A 24,624-nucleotide genomic window follows, 5' to 3' on the forward strand; every position below is an offset into this window, starting at 1 on the left:
TAGACATGTGCTGTGTACAAATATTTCTCTAATGATAATTTTCTCTAGGTGCTATGTTACAACCATTTTTGGTTCAGCTGATCCCCCACCAGGATTTTGAGATGACTTTGAACCTGACACAACTTCATGATAAGCACTCTCAAGCCCTGCCGGGAAAACCGCTTTATTTTGTAGCAAAATCAGCAGTCAGGAGAATGGATATTGTTGTATCCACTCCGGAGCTGTGCTGCTCTGCAAAGGTTTAATTAATTGAAGGTGTATTTAGGTGTTAAGCTGTTCCAAAGTCTGATTTACAAACAATGCATTTTCTGTTCCTGTAGCAGAGCCCAGCTTAGCAACGTGCCTTTCCCTCCTCACGTTTCCACTTATAAAGCTGCTCATGCAGTGCAGAGGTTGGGGCTGTCCATGCCCACCAGACAGCAGTTTATTCTATCTCAGCTGGGTAAGATGGTTTTTGCAAAGGCACGTCATGGTGCACCAGCGGCTGTGAACTGCTGTCCCGTGCTGCGTGGGATGCGTCCCTTCAGTTCAGAGCATGAACGTTTCATCAGCTGCACTTGGGAGTTTCTCCTGGCTGGCAGCCAGCAGAGGGGCTTTGATTCCAATTTCCCCAATTCCTAGGCTTGCTTAGGTTGGGTTTTGGTGGGGCTGGACTGGAAGGAGGGAACGAACGTGGTCTGCATTGGCCATGAAACACTTAACTACGTCTCTTTACAAAAGGTTGCTTGAAACTTTTTTCCTCCTCCTGTTTCACAGCCACTGCTGCCCTGCAGAGCAGGGACAGCTGAGCACAGTGTCTGGGGCTGAGCCTGGGGACAGCAAGGTTGTTCCGTGCTGCGCTTTCAAGCCTCCCCTTCCCAGCAAACGCAGAGCCCCCCAGGGTGAGGAGGCAGGTGGCAGATGGCTGGAAGCACAGAGGCACCAGCAGGAACATGCCAGGGTTTCCTCAACAGCCAAGCATCCAGACTCTCCCTGGACTGGACAGATTCTGTACAGCTCTCAGCCCTACCATGCATTCACATGGGGAAAGAGCAAAGTAGTGTGCGGGGGAAAGGATCAGTGGGTCCTGCTGGCTCGTAAGGTGGATGGCTGCTCGTTTCACTTGCGCTGAGGGAGCAGGAGGGCCCTGTGGAGGAGGTGGCAGGCAAGACAGTGGGAGGAGGAGGAGGAGAACCCTTGCTCCAAGCCCAGTGAGAACATGCGGGCTCAATGCTATGAATCTTGTCTAGTTTGTTAATGAAATCAAACTCATGAGGTGATGAAACGGGTCTTTATCGGCTGTTCAGGATGCTAAAGTTAGGAAAAGGATGGACTCACGGGAAATATGTTCAGGCAAATGTGGGGGTTACGATGAAGTGAACTTTCACAAAGTTTTTGCAGCATTTTTCTGGCTCTAATCTTCAGCTATGTTCGCCTTCTGTTTGTGTCAGCAGATCTAAATGTAAGAGCTGCAAGTCCTAAGGTGCTTAACTGCTTGTGTGCCAGTTTATGATCTGTTGCCTCAGAAACAAAAAATACAATTCAGGAGGGGAAAAGTGGGTAAGCAAACCTGAAGGTCCACGTGCCACTCCCTGTCCTGCTGGAGCCACGGTGGACCCTTTGGACTGCTTTACAGCAACGTTTTCAAAAGTCTTTGGAAATCTGGGTGACTGATCTAAAACTAATGAACTGTGGAAGACTTGGTGTTTGATTTTTGGCAGCACTTGGCAGACACCCCCAACTGAAATACACGTGGAAATGAGATTTAAAGTGCTTTGAGCTGAGGACTAAAATGGACATTGGCCTTAAAATGTCAGTGCCTCAGCATCTCTAAAACCTCACATGGGTATGCAAAGAACATAATTTTTCAATACCAGTAAAGGGCTTTTTGAGATCTTTAGAAAGAAAGGCAAAGAAGAGAAACATCACGTTTTTTACTCTAAAGCTATTTAGTCTAAAAATGAATATTCCCTGTTTTTCCTAACAGTTATTCTTTAGCCTCCTTGGTGACTTAACCTCTCCTAGCACTGCGTTTGGCATCTGCTTAGCTGCATTGTTTTATTGAGCATCGGGAATGGAAGCTTTTAAGATTTTCTATCTGAGCTCTCAGAAATCTCGCCTCATCAGCATGCTGCTCTCGGCAGATGGGTTTTTCTTCAGCTCCAAGACATGCATATTGATCAGTCATTTTCTTTTGTTACCTAGCATCCTGTCATCGATTTTAATTGTTTGGTATTGAAGAGGAAGCATTCAGTACACGTAGAATTACCAACTATGAAATTTTGCTTTCCGCATCTTTTGCCAGACGGTGCCCGCTGCTAAGCCCTTAGGAGCTGTGGATACCTCTCTCTCAGCTAGCAATCTGCACAAATTATGCAGCAGTCAATTTTTCTCTATTAAATCAATTTCTGATTCTCTGTGACAGCTTTCCCTGCCGCATGATTTCACACTTCAGCAGTTTGTTTCTGAGGTGCCATGTGGGTTTTTTTTCTTTCAAGGGGGTGGTGGTGGGAATCCATTTAATTCGCAGATACCTTGCTCACGTCTTCCCAGTTTCCCTTTCCTACTGCTGTCCTGAAAAGATTTGTATGACTTAAGTGACTCTTAGTGAGTCCCCTCTTGTGGCTCCTCGTCAGCCCACAGGGCTGCTCCTGGGCTGTTCCCTGAAGCTTCCTCTCCTGCTGCTGAAGTGGGACAGCTTCTCCATGATGAAACTGCAGCTTGGTCCTATATCTGATAGAGAGATGAATCTTCCCATCCCCACAGTGCAAAATATCAAAGCTGGGAGCTGGCGTGATTCATTAACTCTTCTTCCTCCTGCAAAATATCTTCTTAGACTTAGATTGTTCCCATCTTTTGAAAACATTCCTGCACTCTCAGAGGGCTTCCATTACAAATATTTCCTGAAAGCTCTGTATGTAAGGGCCTTGGTCCCCTCCTACTGTCTCTCTGATTCTAGGTTTTCCTTTACTTTAGATACACAAAAAGGATCCTATTTTTAGCAGCCAGCAGTCAATGACACAGGAATTCATGAGTAGGGAGGAAAGGATGTGAACTATCCAAATAGATTTTTTTTCAAATGAGATCTCTTTACATTCCTATCGCCATAGTAATAAGCTATGAGTCACTGTTACACTGAACTATTAGACTATTACTGTAAACTCATGTCATTAGAATCTGCTAATGGGAACCACAAACCTTGCCTGGCCTCAGCTTAGCTGGGTTCAAGAAGATACCAGCCGTTTATAAGGATAAGAACACTATTCCCTCACAAATTTTATTCCCAGATGGCAAGAAGTGAGTGAAATCTTATCCAACCCTATCTTTCTCTTCCTAGAGTTTCTCTTCTCCCTGCTTTTTAAGAGAGTTCATCTTGTTTCATTGTAATGTCACAAAAGATGTTTTATTTTATTTCTTCAAAGTTTGCCAGCAGCAAATTGGGTCCAAGCACTCGCAGCTGACAGAATATCCATGCTGTATCACCTGAGAACAGTTCTGTTTCCTCCAAAAGCTGCTTTCTGTGTTCAGTCCTGCCATGGGCAGCCCTCAGAAGGAGATTTAAGTACCCAGGGACAGTCGGGACTTTTCTGCTGCAACAGCAAGTGGCAAAGAGGGGATCTTCTCTGGCATTGCTAAGCTGATTTCTGTCAGGAGTTATGTCCGGACTGAATATTTTTCTAAGAGTGTTGTTGAATAATAAAATGCCCGAAACGGTCTTAAATACACACACAAAGCTTTACATAATAGAACCAACAGTCCTGGGCCACCCTTCATCAATTGCAAAAGAGGAGTCAGGCCAGGTGTGCCTGCTTCCGTCCAGGGTCCGGAGGCTTATTTTGCACTTATGAGGGGAAAAGCTCTGAAACACATTCTCAACCCCCCTGTCCTGCTCAGCTGCTTAGAAAATGTTTTATGAAGGAGATTTACCCTCCACAGAAAAGGCCAGTGGGAAAACCTTTCTGTCCTTAGAAGCTGTGACATTCCCAGGGTGGAAAGAGGTATGGGCATGTGAAGTGTCTTTCATTAGCTTCTGCAAAGACAAAGCAGTATGAAGAAAGCATTATTGTAAACCAGAGGAGAGTAAGAGCTGATTATTAAACTGTGGCTCAGGTATGTGGTAATCAAGGTTTTCTTATAATTACGTCTTAAACCTAGCATCGATTTTATATTAGATTTGAAGGAGGCAGCAAAGCTAAAATTTGTTACAGAGAGGCTTAACTGGCTTTCAATTTGTATACTAAAAAGTCATAAACTTAGAAGAAAAGAGTAAGAAGAAAAAACTTGTCTTGGTCATAAGCTCTTTGCTTGTTTCCTGGAGCTTAAAATCTGGGGGATATTTTTGGTGGAGGAAGTAAGAGAACAGCACAGCATTTCTGTTGAGAGGCAGCGGTGATGGGATAAGAAGTGTGTTTGCAGAGCGAAAGCTGGTTTCAGTAAACATACTGTGAGAACCAGAATTCACCTGTTAAAACCAGGCCTTCAGCTACTTGACTTCAAAGTGACCTCAAAGGTGAATTTAAAATGACTTAGTACACCGGCACTCAATGACGGGGCGGAGATACACAGTAGTACACAAGATCACTCAGGAAAACCTGCTGGTGTGGTTTAGACTGGCATTTGGCTTTTGTTTTGTAAACAACTATTAAAAACTTGCTCCAGTTGGAGGGTTTTAAATCACTTCTCCTTCCTCCAACGCAAGGTCCTTGCCTTATTTCTCCAAACCCAAAGCAGAGCTGCCAGAAGAAATCCCTGGAGATAAAGTGCAGTGCCTGCCTTTGTTGGCTGGAGCGGAAACTGCCTTGTACTTTGTTAAATAATCAGCTGCTGTTTGATACAGTAAGGTCCCTTCAATAAACCTGGAAGTGTTTCCATGAAGCAAGAATAGCGGGCAAACTTTGTAGTGAAACAAGGTCAGGCATTCTGCTTGCCGACGCGCACTTGCCCTATTCTGAATGCAATAAGACAGGCATTGTTGGGCTCCCCCTCGCTTTAGCGAACCATGCCCGTACCAAGCAGTTCAATAAGCACATTAACTGCTATTGTTTGCAAGAATCATGGTAGCTAATGCACAGTCACTTACAAACAGCGGTTTACGGTGCCTTAAAAAGCCTTTACCTAGAAATGCGGCAACAAATGCCGTGGCCCCAAACACTACTGAACTGTGGACAGCAAATGCCTCTGCACGGCTGTTCTGAAAGAGCAACTTTAACAAGAAGAAAATGATATATTTGAGAGTCTACATGAATAGTAAGATGAAATCTGCAGTGCCTCGATGAGCAAACTAGAGTGTAGACTAGTTTTCTACAATCCAAGTGTAAACGAAGTTAGTTTATGTTCACACTTGTGATGATGATAAAACACACCAACCATCAAGGATCCTTTACAGGTACTAAAGCTAGTGACGTCTGTGCGCTGAGTGTGAGTGTGGCGCTGAGTGGTGATTAGAATCACCAATCTATGCATGAAACAACAGTTTTATGATAGCCAATATTACATGAATGGAAAAAAAAAAAGGCAAAGAGCTGGATAGTGCCAGTAGGTTTCATTGAAACAATAAGTAATTGGCCCACAAAGGCAAGGAAACCATGTGCCTTATGAGAATGAGAGCATTTTGTGCGAAGGCATGCGTTGTGTGCCTGTTGTGCAAAGGCTCCCAGCCAGTCGCCGGGGGACATGAGCCCCGGGGACATCAGTGAAATGCAGGTGTCAGAAGAAAGCCTTTACTCTGCAGCAGAATCAATGGGAGGAGGGTACTGCCTGCTCTCATCACCGTGGTGTTTTACTGGAAGACAAAAAATATGGGAAACCCAGCTCTGAGACTTTTTCTCGGACTGCAGCCTTCCTACCTGAAAGGCGTCTGGAGTTTTGCCACTTCTCAGTCTCCCCTAAAGCCTGATCCAGAGCAGAGATGGATACACCAGGAAACTGCTTTTCCACTTCAGATTTCTACTAAAGTTTCTTGTTATTACAACAAACCACTTGATTCAGCAGCACCACTTCACAGGCTCTTTTATAGAGACATTGCCTCTGCCCTGAAGAGCTTACAACCTACATGGGACAGACAAAATAAAGCAAATCAGGAAAAGCAGGATGAGCAGAATATTAACGATGAAACAGGAGAAGGTGCTGCTTGGACATCTGACATGGGCTGGAAGCCAGCTCCCTTTTTTCACCCCTCATTGGACTCTGGTTGAAACAACCCACTGAATGAATGAATGCAACAGCAACACCTGACTTTTGAGGCACCCAAAATGCTGAGTTCATTTAAAAAATAATACAAAATTTGTGGGACCCAGATTCTATGTGAATGAGAGATTTTGGGTTAAAAATGTGGGAATGCATTTTTCATTGCAGAGATGGAAAACTAAAATACAGCATTCATTTGTGTATGCTCATGTGGCCACTGGTGGTCTTGTCAGTGCACATTTTAAATTTTAATTTCTATCAGTCTGCTCTAATTCTTAAAGAACAAGGCTTACTGTGGGCCTAATCCTGCCCCATTGATCTAAATCAACAGAGTTTTAGCATTGCCTTTAGGGAGAGGATTTTTGGCCCAAAATAAGAGAGTTCAAAATATGGTTCTGACTTGAAAAACACTGTGGTAAAATTAAGCATATATAAGTCTCTTTTTGTTGTTGATGCCTGGCTCAGATCCATTTTTAACATGCTGTTAGCTATCAGAAATATGATACTGGCCACCCAAGTGCATGCTCTGGGGTAAAACCTGTTTTTAATTGCTATATAAACTCCTTTTATAACATGGTTAAAAGATCACAGAGACAGTTCCGAGCAGTAATTAAAGCATATTTAGCAAATATTAAAAATCGCTCAGCAGAGGAATGTTTAATAGAGACAAGTAGGAAAAACAAACAGCTTTTCAGTTGGAAGTTCTGCCTCATGGACAGAGACCATCGTTGTTGAGTGCCTGCACAGCAGCAAGTGAGATGGGACTGTGGGCCTCTTGTCCTACAGAAGTAGGACAAAAAAAAGAGTAGAAGGAAGGAGTCCGTGTCCTGCATTAGGTAGCACAAGTGCAAATACTGGAGTCAGACCATGCATTTGGCAGGGTACAGTGGCCCTCTACAAAGCCTGGTTCATCAGAAGCATCTCAGGAATTTGTCCTAATAAGCTAAAAATATGTATAACTGATGTTCTTTGACTCACAGTAGTGCCTGACATCAAGCTGCAAGAAGAACCGTGACCGGCAAAGAAGAATGAAACCTGATACAGAAATTCCCAATCAGTTCTCCTGATGGTTACTATTGTGCCTGGTGATAGTGAGAGATGCACCATTTTATCTATTTTATGTCAGAAAAAAAATAGATCCCCAAACTGCAAACACTTTAAACCCAAATATATAGACAGCAGCCTTTGTGGGTTCATGGCACCAGTTAGCTTCATATTCCTCACTCTTTTAATCTGAGTTTCTTTTCCCCACTGACCACCAGATGTACTTCTAAATGCATCCAGATCAACAAAGCTTCAGCTATGGACTTGTGGGCCATGAACCATAGGATAAGGCTGTTGGACTTCTAGTCATGAGTGTTCAAATTGCAACGTGGAGCAAGCAGAAGCATCCGGCAGCTGGGAAACCGGAGAATTGCTCATCCTTGGAAGCGGCGAGGAGAAAACCAGACCTCCTGATCCCTCCATACCCATCGTAACCCTGGAACCTATTTTTAAATGTGGAATGTGGATCTCTGAAGCGCCTGGGCTGGGCTCCACACCTGCTCACCACAGGGCCGCGGCAGGCAGGGAAACAGAGACAGGAGACAGTGGCTTGGCTCTCTTTGCCTCGGGATTAAAATGTCCCTCCTGGATCAAATCCGGGCAAGGCCGCACCATCACTTTCTGTCCTTCCGTCCGGTGGGTTCCAATGTGTCTGGCACACCAGGGAGACACCAAAGGGCTGCCGCACCAGCCAGCTGCCATCACGTTTGGGAGCAGGGCTGCTGGCACGCTGCGCCTGGGGCCACCTCCCACCCGCCAGGCTCTGAATCCCCCTCATGGCAGGCCCGGGCCCGGGCCCGGACACCCCTTCCCGCCGCTCCCTGGTCTTCGCTCCCAGCCCCGACCAGAGGCCCCGCAGGCGAAGGGACCCTGGAGAAGGACAAGACGCGATTGACAGCCTTTCCGCCAATAGGAGCTGCGGATTCGGCAGTTGACAGCCAATCGCAGCTTGCTGTGGGTCTTAAGCCAGCAGCCCCTCCCGCCTCTTGCTTGAGGGAGGGGAAGATGTGGGCAGCCGCCATCTTGTGTGTGGCATCCCCGCCCTTCCCTTTCTCTTCTTTAATGACTCCCCCTCCGCCGTCCGCTTTCGGCAGCCCGCCGTACCGGCCCGTCCCACGAGGGCGGTGGCGGCGTCTGAGTAGACCGTGGTGGGGCGGTGTGGCGGCGGCGGCGGCGGAGGGGCGCCACGCTCAAGGTGGCGGCGGGCGGTTCCCCCGCTGTGGAGGGCGGGGCGTGCGCGCGGCGGCGTGCGCGGGTGACGTCAGGGCGCTCTGGGCATGGGCAGGTGGAGGGAGCAGGCAAAGTTTGGCCGGCGGTAGCGGCAGGCGGCGGCGGAGGCGGTGGGGTTGCGGGTGCCGCTGCCGGCGGGGGCTCGGCTGGGGGCCGGGGCAGCCGGGCCGCGCGGGGCAGCGCAGCGCCTCTCCGCTCCCTCGCTCCTGCGTGGCGCTCCCCCTCGCGGCGCGGAGGGCGGGCGGGCGGCGGGCGCGGCGCGGCCATGGCCGAGGACCCCAGCGCGCTGCCGTGGTCCATCAACAAGGATGACTACGAGCTGCAGGAGGTCATCGGTGAGCGGCGGCGGGGCGGGACGGGGACGCTCGGCCCCTGCCCGGCGTCTGTGCGCACGGCGGAGGGGGGGGGGGTGTTTGTGGGGGGCGCCCCCTCGCTGAGGGGGGGTGTGTCACCCCGAGGGAAGTGTGTGCGTGGGGTCTGTCCCCCCTCAGCTGAGGGGGGGTCCTGTCACCCACCGCCCGTCAAGGAGTGGGGCTGTGTGACCCCCCCACCACCAGCGACGTGTGTGTGGGGAGGGTGTGAGGGGGTCTGCCCTCCCCATCCCCCGCTCCGAGGGCTGTGGGGGGCTGGGAGACCCCTTTACTGAGGGGGGTCTGCCCCCTTTCGCGAGGGGGGTGTGTGGTGTGGGGCTCTGCCCCCCTCGCTTCACTCCAAGGGGGGTGTCTGTGGGTCTGGGCCCCCCCGCCGTGGGCTGTGCGCGTTCAGGGAGGGTCTGGGTGGGTGCGGGCCTGGGGGTCCATTTCTGCAGCCTCTCCGTGGGCGCGGGGGGGGCTGCTCCCCCTCCTCACGCGTGTGTGGGACTCAAGGAGTGGGGGGCGTGGGTCTGCCCCACCCCTAGCAGAGGCTTGGAGCGGGCATGGGGGGCACCCTCCTGGCAGGGAGCTCATCTCCAGCCTCTGCCTCCCGCTTCTGCGCGGGGGTGCCTGTATCCTCATGCCGGGGTGAGCGGGGACAGAGTGGGATGGGGCCCATGCTGTGGGGGCTATTCTGTCTGCCGGTCACCCTGCGAATTCAGATGTGCTGGGCGTGTAGGAGCAAACTCCATGGCTTACGTGGGCTCTCTTCTTCCAGGGCACCCCCATTCGTTTTGGGGGGACGACTCCTCTCTTAGCAGTTTCGGAGCCCCGCGTTGCTTTGGTCCGTGCAGGGGACGGAGGGGTTTGTAGTGCCACCAAACGAGCCTTTTATCCCGGGTTTTTGCTGCTGCTGTGAATTTTCATTCATTGTCCTCACAGCTCGAGGCCCCAGCCCTTGCTCTCTCCATTAAATGATTTTTTTTTTTCCCTCCCCCTCACTCTCTCTTGACTTTAAACTGCATGGTTACCAAAGGCCTCCCGCTGTACTGATTTATTTGCTGTCTCAACCATTTTGTTGGGGCGTGTGTTTGAGGGATATGTTGCTCTAGGGCGAGTATGTGACACATCTGAGGTGGTGCCACAGGTGACTCTAAGGTCAGTGCCTCCCGTCTCGCTCTCCAGAGGCATGAAATAAAGCAGGAGGCGGCAGGGCAGGCTCCTGGCCAAAGGCTTTTAGGAAGGAGGTTAATTCTTAGAGTAATCTTTGTGGAGTGCTTTTATTTGAAGTTTATAAATGATGTAGCGCTATCATGCCCAGGCCTTCCATCTCTGCCTCATGGGGAGACTTGTTTTCTGTTAAAGAGGGTGGGAGAGTTTGTGAAAATGCTGTTTTAAGAGATTAAATTCTTGGCATTGTTTAAAAGTAGGAAGGAACTAAAGCTGTGGAGGGGGGGAAATCCTTCTGGAAATCCCTGTTGCTCTGTGGGATCAGGCTTTGTCCTCTTCCTTCGCTCAGTGGGAGCAGGAGTGCTTTAGGAAGGAGACAAACTCCCCGTAAAGAGGGAAGGCGTAATCTTAGAGATCAACCCTTAGAGATCAATCCTTTGCAAAATGTGCCCTGGGAGGATGATGTTCAGCCTCCATGAGGAGCAGGAGATAAAGGTGCGGGGAGGAAGGGGGAGAACATGCCACCCATTTCCCAGGGAAAGGGAACTGCCTGTGTGTGTAGAAAATGCTTTTTTTCTTTTGGGAGCCTGCAAAGGGGTCCTCTGGTAGCACAAAGCAAGGATTTGAGCTTGAGTATCCAACGATAGGAGTGAACGGACAATCTGCCTCTTTGTAGCTGGTGAGCAGGGTGGGATGGGAACAAAAGGGACTGTAAATGCATTTCTGCTCTTAGGAGAAGTTGCTGCTGGAGACGTGCATCCTACAGCCTCAAAGTATTAGGAAGAGCACAGCGATGTGTCGTTGTCTCACATTAACTGACAGAACTTGGGGAGAAATCGGGAAAGAAGTATTTAATTTCTTCCGTATCTTTTCCCTGTCCCTCTGTAAACCCAGTTTCTGGATGTCGCCTGCTCACTGAACGATTGTGTTGGCATTCTGGCATGTGATGGAGTGTACACTGAAATGTGTATATTGCAAACATATGGTTTCTCTTTTTAACTTTCCCATCCCCCGTCCCCCCCCCCTTACTCATTTCAAACATTGGTGTGTCTGCCAGCGTCCTGGATGGAGATGTGACGCAAGTTTCCTAGCACGTATATGATTTGTGGGACAAAATGTCACTGTGTTAACTGAGCTGGACTGCCTTGCCTCCTGCTTCATGTCTCCTGTAAACCTCAAGGGTGTTGTGGTGTTTTTTTTTTTTTTTTTTGAGCTCTCTTTACTTCTGTTGAGCTGTAAAAGTCTTTCAGCAGGGAACAAAGAGATGTCCTGGTGTGGAAAGAGATGAACCTTGCACTGGTGCTTTTAAGGTATTTAACTTGTTTCCTGATGAAAAACGTTGCTCTTTACATTTAGAGTCCGACATTCAGTAGATTACCAGCTCAGCTATTTTTCCACATCAGAATAAAGGAAACCCCTGTGTAATCCAATTCCTTAATTTGTGCTGGTTTTGCCCAAAAATAGCCATATGTGGCTTTCATTTGATGTGGATGGCTCCATACCGTTTTGGTGTAGGAATTGAAAAAGCAAGTTTTCTACCTGCAAAGTGAACTTCTCCTGTAAAACTGCCCTCCTGATTCTGGCTTATATTAAAAAAAGGATTACTTGGCACTGGGGATGACTCATGCCATTATAAAGGTATGAATTAATGCCTGCATTTATTATTGGTTAGTGTTAGTAACTGCTGAGTAGCCTCCTTAGGCTAAATAACTCCTGTTCCACTGAATCCAGGAACCTTGCTCAGGATCAGAACCCAACTTTCATTTCAAAAAAGGATAAAATGGAGGTGGGGTAGAAGAAACAATTTATAAAGCATTTCTACGAAGTGTACCCCCAGAGTAGTGATAGTCTTTGCAGGTGAATGCCGCCTCTGGAGACATCTAAATTTTCATCTAAAAAGAAAAATGTAGTCTGTGCTGGTGGTTGTGCAGGTGGTCTTCTAAGCGTGGATTGCATATAAATCATGGCAGTCGTCTTTTGAAGCCTGAAAAAAAAAATTTGACCTCACGCTGCTTGTGCTGATCAGATACTTGCACATGTGGGTTCCCTTGGATCTCTCAATTCCTGTTGGAAATGCTGGTAGTGGTAGTGAAGTTGGTTGGAACTGGGTCATTCTCATTTTGCTACTTTTTTGGAAAGATGAGAGCTGTGCTGGCTGTGGCTGTTTGATTTAGGAGCATCCTCTTTCCTGTGAACTGTCTGTGCCAGAAACAGAAGATAAATTAGCAGTGGGAGTGCTCCCTTGCTCTGTTCCTGTGCCCTTTCTCCCCTGACAGATTCCTTCGTAGCGATGAGGACAGCGCAGGCTGCGCGAACAGATGTGGTGGGAGTTTCTTCTCCCCTCAGAAATCAAGCTTAAATTGAAAATTGAAGTCACCATTTACCGAATGATTAGGTTTTTTAATGACTGCGGTTTGTGTAGCTTTTGAGTTGGGCTTTGTCTGTGAACATGTTGATCTTTTGGAGTTGAATATTTAGATTTTTAGCCACGTTCTTCCCAAGCTCTACATGTGAGTAGAGCTGTGTGGAAGAAATTTTCTTTTGCAGATACAGAGGAGCTTCTTAGAATTAAGATTTCTGCTTCCCTAAATTTTATCAAAATGTCTGTGGTCACCCATCTTCTGCTTGTATAGTTATCTCATGTACTGAAAAAGCACTGCCATTGAAAAAGAGCAGGCTGTAAGTATTCACCAGGTACGATCGAAGTCTTTGGTCGTAAAAACCAGGCTGGAATGGGAGGCTTTTGTCCAGTGATAACTTCTTAGGTTTCTTTTTTGAAGCGTGGTGTTTTATTGTTACCTGTGAGTCTTATGTGCTAGCTGCAGCCAGTTTCATATGCCTAACTATTTAAAACCCATTCAAGAAAAATATTACACTCTATAGAATATAACTGCTTGAGAACTAAATTGAGTGTTTAGACTTCAGTTTTCATGCCATATGTTTTGTTTTAGCGTTTCCTCGCAGATTCCCACTCCTCCCCCCCAGCCTAGCTAAACAAAATTGATTCCTACAGTGTATTCCCAGTATTCAGGCTGGTTAATTCATTTGAAGGCTTGCTTTGTGTGCTCATTTGTAAATTTTTTCCACTTAAAGTTGGTAGAAAAGCCTTTTTGTTGTTTTATATTATGTTAAAGCTTATATAAAATTATCTTTGGGCAAATGTAGATCTGTTAAAAAAAAAGTTAGCGGTCATTCATAGTACTTGGTCTGCTTGGGCACTGAAGTGGATGATGTGCAGTACCGCAGTTTCTCAGGTGCTTGGACATAGACAATATATCTTGTGTATTCCTGAGTGAGACTGAATAGCCAGGTTACTCCTGCATCCAGGCTACAGTTCCTTTGAATACTTGGCACATCTCATTTCTTTAAGACCTTTGATACCATCTCTCTGCTAGAATAAGACTAAATTGAATTGATCTTCACCTCTTGGGAAGTGAAAGCAAAAGGTGTTTAGTTGTGCATGTGTCTTTGTTTAGTGTCTCTGTTGTTTGCTCTCTGATAGGAAGGAGGATAAAATGCACAAGGAAGCAGACTGAGGACATACAAAGCCAGGCGGTGGTGAAAGAGGTTGGCTGGGAAGAATACATTGTTGTTATCGAGGTGGTGTGGCTGCTTTTCCTGCTTATTTGAGGGGAGGGCAGAGACGGTTCCTGCTGCTTTCAGCTATTCTGGGGTATTAAAAAAAAAAAATCCATATGGGGTGTTTCATATGGAAGTAGTTCACACTTTCCCGTGGTTGGTTTCTATGTGGTAGTTGCTTCCAGTACTGCTAGGTCCCGGGGCTGATGAATGTTTAACACTTTCATTTCTCAAGAATACCGTTTAGATAGTTTCAATTTAATGCAAATATCTTGGCTAGTACTGGGAAATTTGGGTGTGCTGTGCTCCTGAGCACACCTGAGGGGTGTATGTGCTGGCTGACAAATGCACGCCCGGGAGGTTTGTTCATTCTGCAACTGATGAAATCTTGGAGAGGATCAACTCTTCCCCAGAACATTTGTCTATTTAAACTTGGCAGCATCTATTTTATTTCTGAGTGTTAGCAGCTTGCCCACCAAGTCAGTGTCTAGAGATGTAATCTTTTAATAAAAGTTGGAGTTGTGTAAAATGATGGGCAATAACACTGGTTCTTTCTGCTAATTGTCTTAACGAATTGTGAAAAACTGTATTTTGGTCAAATTTTCTTGGAAGATGTCCCTTAAAATGCATGATATCCATCGTAAATCTCTGTAGTAGTAAATTTAGCTGTGGACATGCTAATGGAGTGCTTGTAAACTCGGTGTTATTAAACTCTTGTAATAGGGAGAGACAGACTTGAGAGCTTTGTGGGTGTAGAAGAATAGCTGTTGGAGCAGTGGAATTTGGCATTGCAAAATCTTTGAAATATCAGGATCCTGGGGCTTTCCAGATGAGTTTAGCCTGTTACCCTGCACTCCCTTCAGAATCAAACAACTGAGATGCAGATACGAAGAACTTGGCTCTCAAAGTTACTGCAGTTTCCTCTGACTTCACCTAAGGGAGTTCAGCCTTGACATTTCTAAAAAAAACATCAGACTCCATCTATCTTTCTGGCAGTCCTGCAGGAGAGTCTTGGAGGCCGGGTTAGGTCCCTGGCTGACAGGCGGTCCAGGCTCTTTACCAGAAAGTCATCGCTCCTAATGTATGAGAGGAGATGTGGTACCTCTGATGTGCAAAATAATGCATATGCTAATGAAAGGAGCTGTACTAAGAACAAAATCAAACTTGTCTGCTTAAGACAAGATCACTGTAGCAAATAGCATAAATACAGCTAAATGACAATAGGGTACCTGACTAGGTCTGTCACACCACTTCAGTATTTCTCATGTCCCTCTCATGCACAATGAAATGCAAATGAAGATACTGACCTTAGTTTGGGATTCTGTCAACCTTAAGTTTGATCCCTTAGGTTATCTGCATGCATTGTTTGCCTTGAAATGCTGCTCATGTGTGGGGTTCTCATATTGATTATCACAGCCTGCCTATCCCATGTTTTTAACCAGGTTATGTGGTTCTGTCACATAGTACAAGCAGGTAGGGATTTGTGGTGATCCAGGTGCAAAAAAGAAAAATCCAGGTTTTGGTTTTTTTTTTTCACCCCTACTCAATAGCTACTACATCCAGCGATGGTTTTTTTTCCAAGTCCTTTCTTTCACCACTCCCCAAGGTTCTTGAAGACCGTTGTTTCCTGATGTGCGTCACTGCACGCAGAATTTTTGCTTAACACAGATTTTCTTGCAATTAAGAGAAATTCCACCCTGGAAAAAAAAATACTTGGTTATGTATTAACTTCCACCAAACTAGAGTCTAACATGCCTCGCAAGGATTTCTTAGACCCCTTTGGTTCTGCACACTGGGAAGCCCACAGGGGACAGCTGTCTTCAAGTCTTAAAGGCTTTACAAATCCCATCTGTGAATGAAGTACGGAGTAAATCCAGAGCACTGATTCACTTTCTCACCAAATTAGCTGAATCTTCCTTCCACCTCCCATCCGTTAACATTTTATACAGCTTGTACTGCATGCTTGTGAAACAACACTTTCAAACTCTTATAACTCAGTCGAATTAAAATGCACTTTTGAGATAATACAGTAAAGCTCTTCTGAATGAGGTTTTAATTTCTTGCCAAATTTCAATTTTCTGCCCCATCCGTTTTGTCTTGAGAGCTACTGAGTTGGGGGTGGGAGAGAGAAAAATTTCTTGTTTTGTTTTATTTCACTGTTTCATGCTAAACTGACTTTATAGCATTATCCCAAATGGATATTTCCTTCAGGCAGGAAATGAGCCTATGTAAATTCATCCTGGAGAGAAAAGGTATGAGCAGCTGTTAAAGAAGAATAGTGTGAGCTGAAATACTTCAGTGATCGTCTCTTACTGTAGTAAATTCTCCTTGGGTTTTGCCAAAATCTTACCACTTTATAGTCATGAATGGTAATTTAAGCACAAACTTTACTCTTTTTACTGCTAGCACCTTGCTATTAATAAAGCTGTGTGGGAGGGTGCTCAGTTTCCTTTTCATCCATCCACAGAATTGTTAGTTAAGTTAAAACTACGGAGTGAAATTTTGACCTTGAGTACCCCACTGTGTCTTCTGAGCACATGGCTTGTCCTGTGGTATCCTCTGCTAGTTGGCTGTGTGGAAGAATTTAAGTTGCCTTTCGTCTTAGAGCAGAGTCAATTGACAAATTTTGTAGTTTGTTAGAGGGGAGAGTGTTGTCAAATAGGAAAATGTTCTAAAAAACTAGTTGTGAACGTGGAATTGCATTGACATGCTTGTGGTCAGGGCGTGAGATTATTGCATCTTATGGCAATTCAACATATGTTTTGTAAAACTGATGTTTTCCTAAACATTGGATGAAAGCTCCATAGTTACTGTTGGACAGGTTGTGCATTTTCATTTTTTATTCGGTCTAAGTTAGGCTTTTGCTCTTTTTTGGTGTTCAGGGGATTGTGAGTCCATTTTCATGGGACCCAGGGTTTGTTCCAGCTCTGTGAAAAGGAATCTTTGAAAACGGCACAGAGGATAGTGGAAAATGATAGCATTTGAAAAGTGAGAGAGCAAGTTAATAGCTGTGGGATGAGAGCACTTAAAGAATATCTTTCTTAAGAAAATTAGCTGGCCTTGCTCAGAGCTGATACCTGTTGAGGTGAGTGGGGCAGCTGAAACAGCAGTCAGGCATTTCAGGCCATCTCCAGCTTCAGGCAGACAACACGATATGAGGTTATCTTGATGGTTTAAAAGATCATAAAGAAGATGCTTCTTGTCATGGAGCAAACACCTTTCCTGCAAAATCCCCAGGGATGGTTTTCATTATGTCAATTTTCAGAGCACAAATGGAAAGCTACTGTCACTTATTTTGCTGAGATGCAGAGCTAGAAAGAACTCCTAGGGTTATGGAGTCCAGTTCCCTGCTATAGCTGATGCCAAATTGTATAATCCCTATACCAAATTAATGAATGCTTGTGTTTGAAATGGCGCATGGGGGAATTAGAGGCACACGTTCTATTAAACACTCAAACCTCCGTGTGACCCTGTCATCGCTGTATGAAACAGCTGCTTAATGGATTCCCTATGACAGTGGGAAGAAACAATGCCTTCTCTTTTATAGCAAGCATCTATAGCTCAGTGTTTTTCTTGCGCTGCTTGCTTTACATTCAGGCTGTATCTGCAAGGACGCTTCCCAATGAAGGCATGGGAGAGCTGCAGCTTGGCGTTCATGCTGTCTCCAGACCTTAAACGCATTGGCTAGAAACGTCTCTGATTTGTAATTCATTAAGATCTGCCAGGGGAAATTGAGTCCTTTGGAAACTTGATGTGTTATATGTCCTCACCTGTAAGAAACTTCACCTCCTAGGCCACTTCTTTGTGAACCTCTTTCTGTCTCAGCTTGTGAGGTAGCGCACCAAGCAAGTTGAAAGCTGAGGCTGTAAGTTCCATCCCTTCACTAAAGTAAAAATGGTCATCGTGGATGCCAAGTGCTATCTAATAAATAACTTGGTATTAACAGCTAAGAAATACCTTGGTATTGACTTCCACCAAACTGTACTTCACTGGAAAAAGCGTCTTGAGCATGAACTCTTTTCCTGTTGAACGACTCACCGATGCAAATCTTTATTTGAACAGCTGAGAGGCTGATGGACTAGCAGCCTGAGCATAGTTATCTGTCCAGATCCTAAGGCTCAGGATGGTTCTCATTACTCTTGCTTAAAGAATGTAATTTTTAACCAGTGGGCTAATCTTGTGTGCTGAACACACTAATAGACACAGAAAAGACTTACAAGATCAAGCTATTCCCTGAAAAGGAAGGATAATAGCCTTCAAGAGAGGACATATCGGATACTTAAAAGCTTATTTTACCTAAAATAACCACTGTACTATCAAACATCTGCACTGTATGCAGACAGATTGTTCTGTTTAGTGGAATCCCAGCCAAATAAAATATCCTCTACAGTTGACAATTACAGTTGAGACAGAGTTCAGAGATAAAGGTTGGGAGGGAAGAAAGGAGAATACTGGCTTGGCTACTGTACCAGGGCTGTGTGTCGACCCTTGGTAATACCTGATGACAGCCAGCATGATATTTACATTGCTGCATATACCATAAAGACAACTGACAGTGATTAAAAGGGAAGGATAAACCTTCTGCAGTAATATTGCTGTGTTTGGAAATGAGATGTTTGAGCCTGCTTTCCATCACGTAGGATTAACACTGCGTAGCTGCAGTGCCCTTTAAAATAGCCAGAGATGCTGGCACAAAATCAAATAAATATAATTGGTTGCAAACTGAAAATCTAATTTAGGCAAGCTAATAGCATCTTAAGTAAATGTGGCAGGTCACGCAGGACTTGTGTAACTGGCCCTTGGAGCTTACTGTATTTAATGGCACGGGGAAAACTGTCTCAAAGGCGTTCCCCAATTCACCTGGGCGCCTTGTGCAACTGGAAGGTGTTTGTATTTTCTGGTGAGATTCTGATCTATTCCCTGCAGACCGTCCCTGTGTCAGTAGTGTTTCTGTCCTTTTCTTGAGGTGGGCTTCAGGTTAAATCATACCTGCTTAAAGGTATGATGGGAATGTATGCTAGTTTGAATTAATTTGGTATATCCTAGGGGCTGCAGGAGGTTAGGCATACAGCCACAGCAACACCCTCTGGCCATATCTCTCCTCCATGCTTTGGTGTTCGCAGTGAAAAGGTTGGGGAGAATACTAGATGGGCTGATACTTGCCCCTGTTAATTCTTCTCTCCACTAATACTACCTGTGACCAGTGGCTTTTTCTCTTGTCTTTTTTTTTTTTCTTGCATCTCTTGTTCCAGTGTAGAGTCTGACACCTGGGCAGCTGCAGCTCTTTGCTGTGTTCAGCACCCCTTGGAGATAGAGAAGCAGCTGCAAGCCCAACTCAGCTGCATGCACTGTAAACTGGTGACTGCAGGTGAAGCAGTTCATTGGTGAAATCAAACAGCAAAGTGATCCGGTGACAATTTTGTCAGATCCCTTGCTGACATGCTTTGCATGGCCAACTCTACTCCTCATCCTCTGTTCCAGTCCTGGCCTGTGTTATATTGACAGGCTGACTGTTTTCTCTCCAAAGCTGTCACTTCTGTGCTTAGTCTGTAAGGATTCCCAACCTGAATGTTTGCTGAAGGTGGGAAAACAGATGACGTTTTTCTGTGTTCAGGGCCTAAGAGATATCGAAAGAGTTTTGAGAGAACAATGCGGTGTGGGGTGGGGTGAAAATTTCCATAAGACTCCCCTTCCTTTCTGCAGAAACCTTGGCATTGAGTTTTGCAGTTTACAGTAGCTAGACCTCTCTACAGTGTAGAAATCAGAGGCTCGTTTATAATGTGGGGTTCGATGGGGCTATGGGGAGATGTAGCCAGTTGCAGCTATTGCCCATCAGTTGCTGATGGCTCTGAAAATGGTATCGGACTTCTTATTTGTATTCCTCCTTTTGAGTTTGAGAACTGAATTAAAGACTTGGGCAATAAGTCTGCAGCGTCGAGTGTTTCTGTATTGATGGACCACTGGAGGGGAAGCATGTCTAAACAAGTGCTGGCAGCACTGTGTGATCTTTACTGGCTTATCATCGCTCTCTGCTGTACACAGAGCATTAGGAGTCCTGAGAAAGACATTGTCTTACATGGGCAGAAACCTCAGAGCTCTGAACACAATGCGTGGTTTTCAGTGGTATTGTCAACAGCCAGAGCTCTCATCAAGATGGTGAATAATTCACTGTCAGCAAGTTTACGTGCAGTTCAAATATTTTGGCTGGATTTCTAATTTGATAGCTGAGTTTCAGAAATCTTGCATCTTATTTTCTGAAATTCTTTGAACATGCTGGATTAATGCTGGAATATTAGTTGTCTGTTGGACACTGCAGGTATGAACATGAAATGACTGAGCAAAGATTCTCAGGCTTTGGGGAAAACATGTAACTGAGTCTTAACACAAATCCCTCATGTGTGAGTACTGTTTGAAATAAATGGCCTTGCAACTTGCACAGAATTGCAAACTACTTGAGTTCTGGCTATACTGGAATAGGTGACCAGAGGTCATTACAAAGAGATACACCTGCAATTCAAATGAAACAAACATAGGATTTCACAAGTAATAACTGTGCTTTTTCCCCTTCCTTCTTCCAGTTCTTTCATGAAAAGGTCTAGACTGTAGTCATCAGTTGTGCTGGTGTGAAATAGAAGTCACTTGTACTGAACTCTTAATTCTGTGCCTGGACATATTACCGCCCAATTATTACCCTTTCTCAGTGTGTTGTCCAGCACATGCCCTGTGTCTTAATGTATGTGCAGTCACCTTTGGCTTGAACCCAGCTAAATGTTCACAGCACTTGGCTGTGCTCAAGGTAAGCCTGAAAGAGGAATGAACGTGCTGCATTCAATGATGTGAGTTATACCGTATTGAAGGGCGGGGTGACATTTTGACATTGACCACATGGAAATGCAAAGTTTTAGAATAAATTATTTAAAACAGGGTTGAGCTATTCTTTTTAAAGCCTTTTTCTCAGAAATATGAGGGTAGCTACTCTCTTGTAAATGTGAGAGTTCAGCTATTATGCCTGTCTGTAGGACTGCTGCACATGCATAGTGCAAGTGTCTTCATGTATAGTGTGTGCTTACGCTGTGATATATAGTCAGTGGGGATTGCTGGTTTTCCTCCACCCCCTCCACCATATAGGCTTTAAAATTGGCTTCCTCACAACTGTTCAGTTAAATCTGCTTTTGCTTTCTGGCTTTGCTTATGCTTTTGTTATAATAGATAATTTATTTCTTCCCTGCACTGTATTAGCAAGTATTTCTTTCCCTCTTCTTTACTCAATATCTTTCCACCTCCACTGTAGATCAAATACTGCACAGCTGGAGTTGAGAGAGGGTGTACCAAGTTAAACCTGGCCTTGTACTACCTCTACCGGGGTTTTAAATAGGGTATTGCCATTCTTGTGCTGTGGATGTGTCATCCTTCAGCTTGCAGAGAAAGAAATGTAAAGCCCTGGTTCTTCTCTCCATGGGAAATACTAGTCATAGTAAATCCGTATCGGGAACAAGTGGTGAGTGAGCGTGGCTGTGCTGGGGCAGCTCTGGGAGCTTCCTGGGCGTAGATGCACGTCTGCACTCCCTGTGTTACCGTGGGAGGGGAGCTCTGCTGACTCTTCGGAGTGAGCTTTTTTTTGTTGTCTTGGCCATGGATTGCTCTGCTGCTGCTTTAGTTTCCCACAGGTTTTCCAAGCAGGCACAGAACAAAACTAGCTGAATTCTCCCTTACTGGTTTCGCTGTTGCTTGCAGTGTTTCTAACAGCAGCCTTTAGGGTCAGCTTGCTGTTGGGGTTTGCTCTGAGCACTGCTAGAAGCACCCGAGTGATCTTCCTGCTGGATTCAGGGCTGTAACTTCACTTCTAGCATCGTTAACATTTGCAGCTCTTCCTGCAGTACTGGGCTGAGTAGGTGACACCTTCCTGTGAAAGCTTTCTCCTCACCATGGGTGAGCAGATTTTTTGTGGCAGTACTAGGAATATGTCTGAGTCCATTCAGAATTCCCTTTGGTTTTATTAATGTTGTTTCTAACTGTCAGTGTGGATTGCGTCTTCCATTTTGTAGTAAGAATTTGACACATAGTGGGGAGATGGCTTGAAGAGCTGTGACTGTATTCAAGGACCATTAACGTTGCAGTACTTCACTCTTCCTGAATCATGGGGCTTGTGCCAGGAAGACTTTTGACATCCAGTGGACTCTTCTTACCAAGTCCTGCTTGGGGAAAGGAGTATTCCCACCCCATACTGAGCTGGCTGCAAATTTAAGAATAGGCTTTTTTGCTAGCTTGTTTTCAGAAGAGGCTCATTCTTTGCGAGAGGACTCTCTTCTCACCAGAAACCTCAAATGAGGTGGAGAAAATAGAGGCATAACTTTGCCTTTACAGCAAATGGACCGAACAATGCAAGATCAGTCTGAGTTTGCAATCTGGTGTTTAATTTCTGGTTTAATTAGATCTGTATCTGCCCTGTGCTCTGTAAGAACGCTTAAGAAATTCTATTCCCAGTCTTGTAGCTTCTTGTTTTATTACTGTATTGTCCTTGGAATGAGGAACCACAGAGCAGGGCTCCCACAGCATTTTGGCATAAGGCTGTCAAAGAGTTGAAGCATCCGGAGATGGAGGTTGCCGTCCCCATGCCTGCAGTGGCAGGTGTGAATACTGAGTCTGTGTTATAAAGCATTGCAGCTCTCCTGGGCTTTGGGTGTCCTGTCTGTGTGATTTGGAGTGAGGACCGTCAATATCACATCCTTGACCAAGAGACCTTGGGGTGTGTGTGTGATTCCACAGCTGGATCTTCTGCTTGTTATAGATGCGTAATCCCATAAAAAGATGTGGAGTGGAGCAAACTGTCTACTTCTCTCGCTGCTTCTGCAGCTAATTGCAACAGGTGATTTCTTTGGTTGGTGTAACCAGCAGGGTGTAAGATAAACCCTTTGAGAGATCGTGCCAGAGCCCACAGGATGTGGTTCTGAATTTTTATCTTTTTTTACCTGAAACCGGATACCTGGAGCCTGAGAGCCATTGCTTGGTCCAGAGCAGCCTTGCAGGGAAGTGTTTTGTGTGCATTGTTCATAAGAGGAAAACCCAGGGGCACAATTATAAACAGAGCCTGCGTCACGAGCGGCTTTCTGGCGCTGCACTCCAGATAGTGGAGGATGGATTCCAGATCTCTCTTAAAAATAGAGAGCTTGTGTCTGTGCTGGGGAATGGTGAAAGGAGAGGGCAGGGTTGTGCAGAGGTGTTCAACTGAGCATGGTCTAATGCTGAAGGAGACTTGGGAAGATGACTTACAGGGGCAGGCTGGGAGAGCTGGGTTTCTTCAGCCTTAGAATAGTGAGCTGAGGGGGGATGTTGTTGCTGTCCTCAGCTATTTAGTGGGACATTACGGAAGAGATGAAGCTGGACTCTACAGAGGTGCACGGTGAAAGGCCATAGTTGTGAGCAATGTTGGGAAGTCTGATTAGATAGTGAAGTGAAGTGAAAAAAAGCTTTACCATGTGGGTGGTCAAACACAGGAATAGCCAAAAAGGTTGTAGAAGTATCTATTGTTAAAGATATTCAAAATTAGACTGAATTTGATGCTGAAGAACCTCATCTAACTTGGGATTTGGCCCTGCTTTCAGCAGGAGAGTTGACTAGAGGCCTCCAGAGGTTCCTTCCAACCTAAATTGCTTGTAACATTCATTTGAGCCTCGAAGAGTGTATTTCCTCTATGGAGGTGATTTGATACCATGTTAAGATAAAGACTGATGCTCCAAGGCTGTTGTGGAAGATGTCCCCTGCTGATTGAAACAGCTGTGTGGGCAGCTGAGTTACCTTGAAGGGAGGTTTTCACATCTCCCAGGGTACCTGAAACTCAGTTTCCAGTAGTGGGATGGATTTAAACCTTGAGCAACACTGTTTTGTGAGTGCTCTTTCTATGTAGCTGCTTTAAATTGCCATTGCACATGGTGGGGGAATACTGTTCTAGAGCTAGGATTTGACGTTTGTCTTGTAACCATTTGGCATGACTGTTCCCATGGCTTAAGCAGACATCTCTGCCAAAAGGACCTCTGGCTTCAATTGCATTCACCTGGGAGGAGGCATCACTGCAATTCATCCCAGTCTTACTGGGAGAGCTGTAATGTCTTTATGTGGCTGCAAAGATTCAGTTATCCTTGGAAACCGAGTGTATATGTGTGCTGGTTTTGGCTGGGATAGAGTTAATTTTCTTTATAGTAGCTAGTATGGGGCTATGTTTTGTATTTGTGCTGAAAACAGTGTTGATAACACAGGGATGTTTTGGTTGTTGCTAAGTAATGTTTACACTGGCTAAGGACTTTTCAGCTTCCCATGCTCTGCCAGGCACACAAGAAGCTGGGAGGGGGCACAGCCAAGATAGTTGATCCAAACTGGGCAAAGGGCTATTCCATACCATAGGACGTCATGTTCAGCATAAAAAGCTGGGGGAAGAAGCAGGAAGGGGGGACGTTCGGAGTGATGGCGTTTATCTTCCCAAGTAACCAATACATGTGATGGAGCCCTGCTTTCCTGGAGATGGCTGAACACCTGCCTGCCCATGGGAAGCAGTGAATGAATTCCTTGTTTTGCTTTGCTTGCATGCGGGGCTTTTGCTTTACCTATTAAACTGTCTTTATCTCAACCCATGAGTTTTACCCTTCTGATTCTCTCCCCCATCCCACCGGGGGGGAGTGAGCGAGCGGCTGTGTGGGGCTGAGCTGCCAGCTGGGGTTAAACCATGACAATATGAACATGCTATGTCCTCAGGTCAGTCCTCTGTCTTTCCATGCCTCCAAATAGCCTTGAAATCGTTGGTTTTCATCAACTTTAACAGAGATGTGAGAGGATTTGTGTTTGGGTTTTTTTGTTGTTGTTTGTGTTTTTTTTTTTTTTTTTTTTTTAAAAAAAGCAAGCTTCATATAAGTTATGTGACTGCAGAAGAGATGGTGTCCAGCCTCCCTTGAAGGCTGGCAGTGGACTTCTTCAGGGAGTTTGTCTCAGCTTAAGAAGTTCAGGCTGGTGCTCTGGAGGAGCGTGGATCCAGAGGACCAGAGGAAATACCCTGGGAAATCAGGCTTCAGTAACCGAGTGCTTGGGGAGTTTT

The 24,624-nt window shown here is 45.6% G+C and overlaps 1 protein-coding gene across 1 annotated transcript in view; it reads left to right on the forward strand.

The window, feature by feature from the left end:
- Positions 1-8,519: 8,519 nt before the first annotated feature.
- The window catches only part of OXSR1 (oxidative stress responsive kinase 1), a 94,401-nt gene continuing 78,296 nt past the window's right edge, over positions 8,520-24,624 (forward strand). Inside the window, exon 1 of the mRNA XM_075492313.1 lies at positions 8,520-8,774. Within this exon, the coding sequence (XP_075348428.1) occupies positions 8,705-8,774 (70 nt within the window). The 5' untranslated portion in view covers positions 8,520-8,704. The remainder of the gene's footprint in view (positions 8,775-24,624) is intronic.

The sequence above is a fragment of the Mycteria americana genome, chromosome 2 (assembly GCF_035582795.1).
Source record: "Mycteria americana isolate JAX WOST 10 ecotype Jacksonville Zoo and Gardens chromosome 2, USCA_MyAme_1.0, whole genome shotgun sequence".
Classification (NCBI taxonomy): domain Eukaryota; kingdom Metazoa; phylum Chordata; class Aves; order Ciconiiformes; family Ciconiidae; genus Mycteria; species Mycteria americana.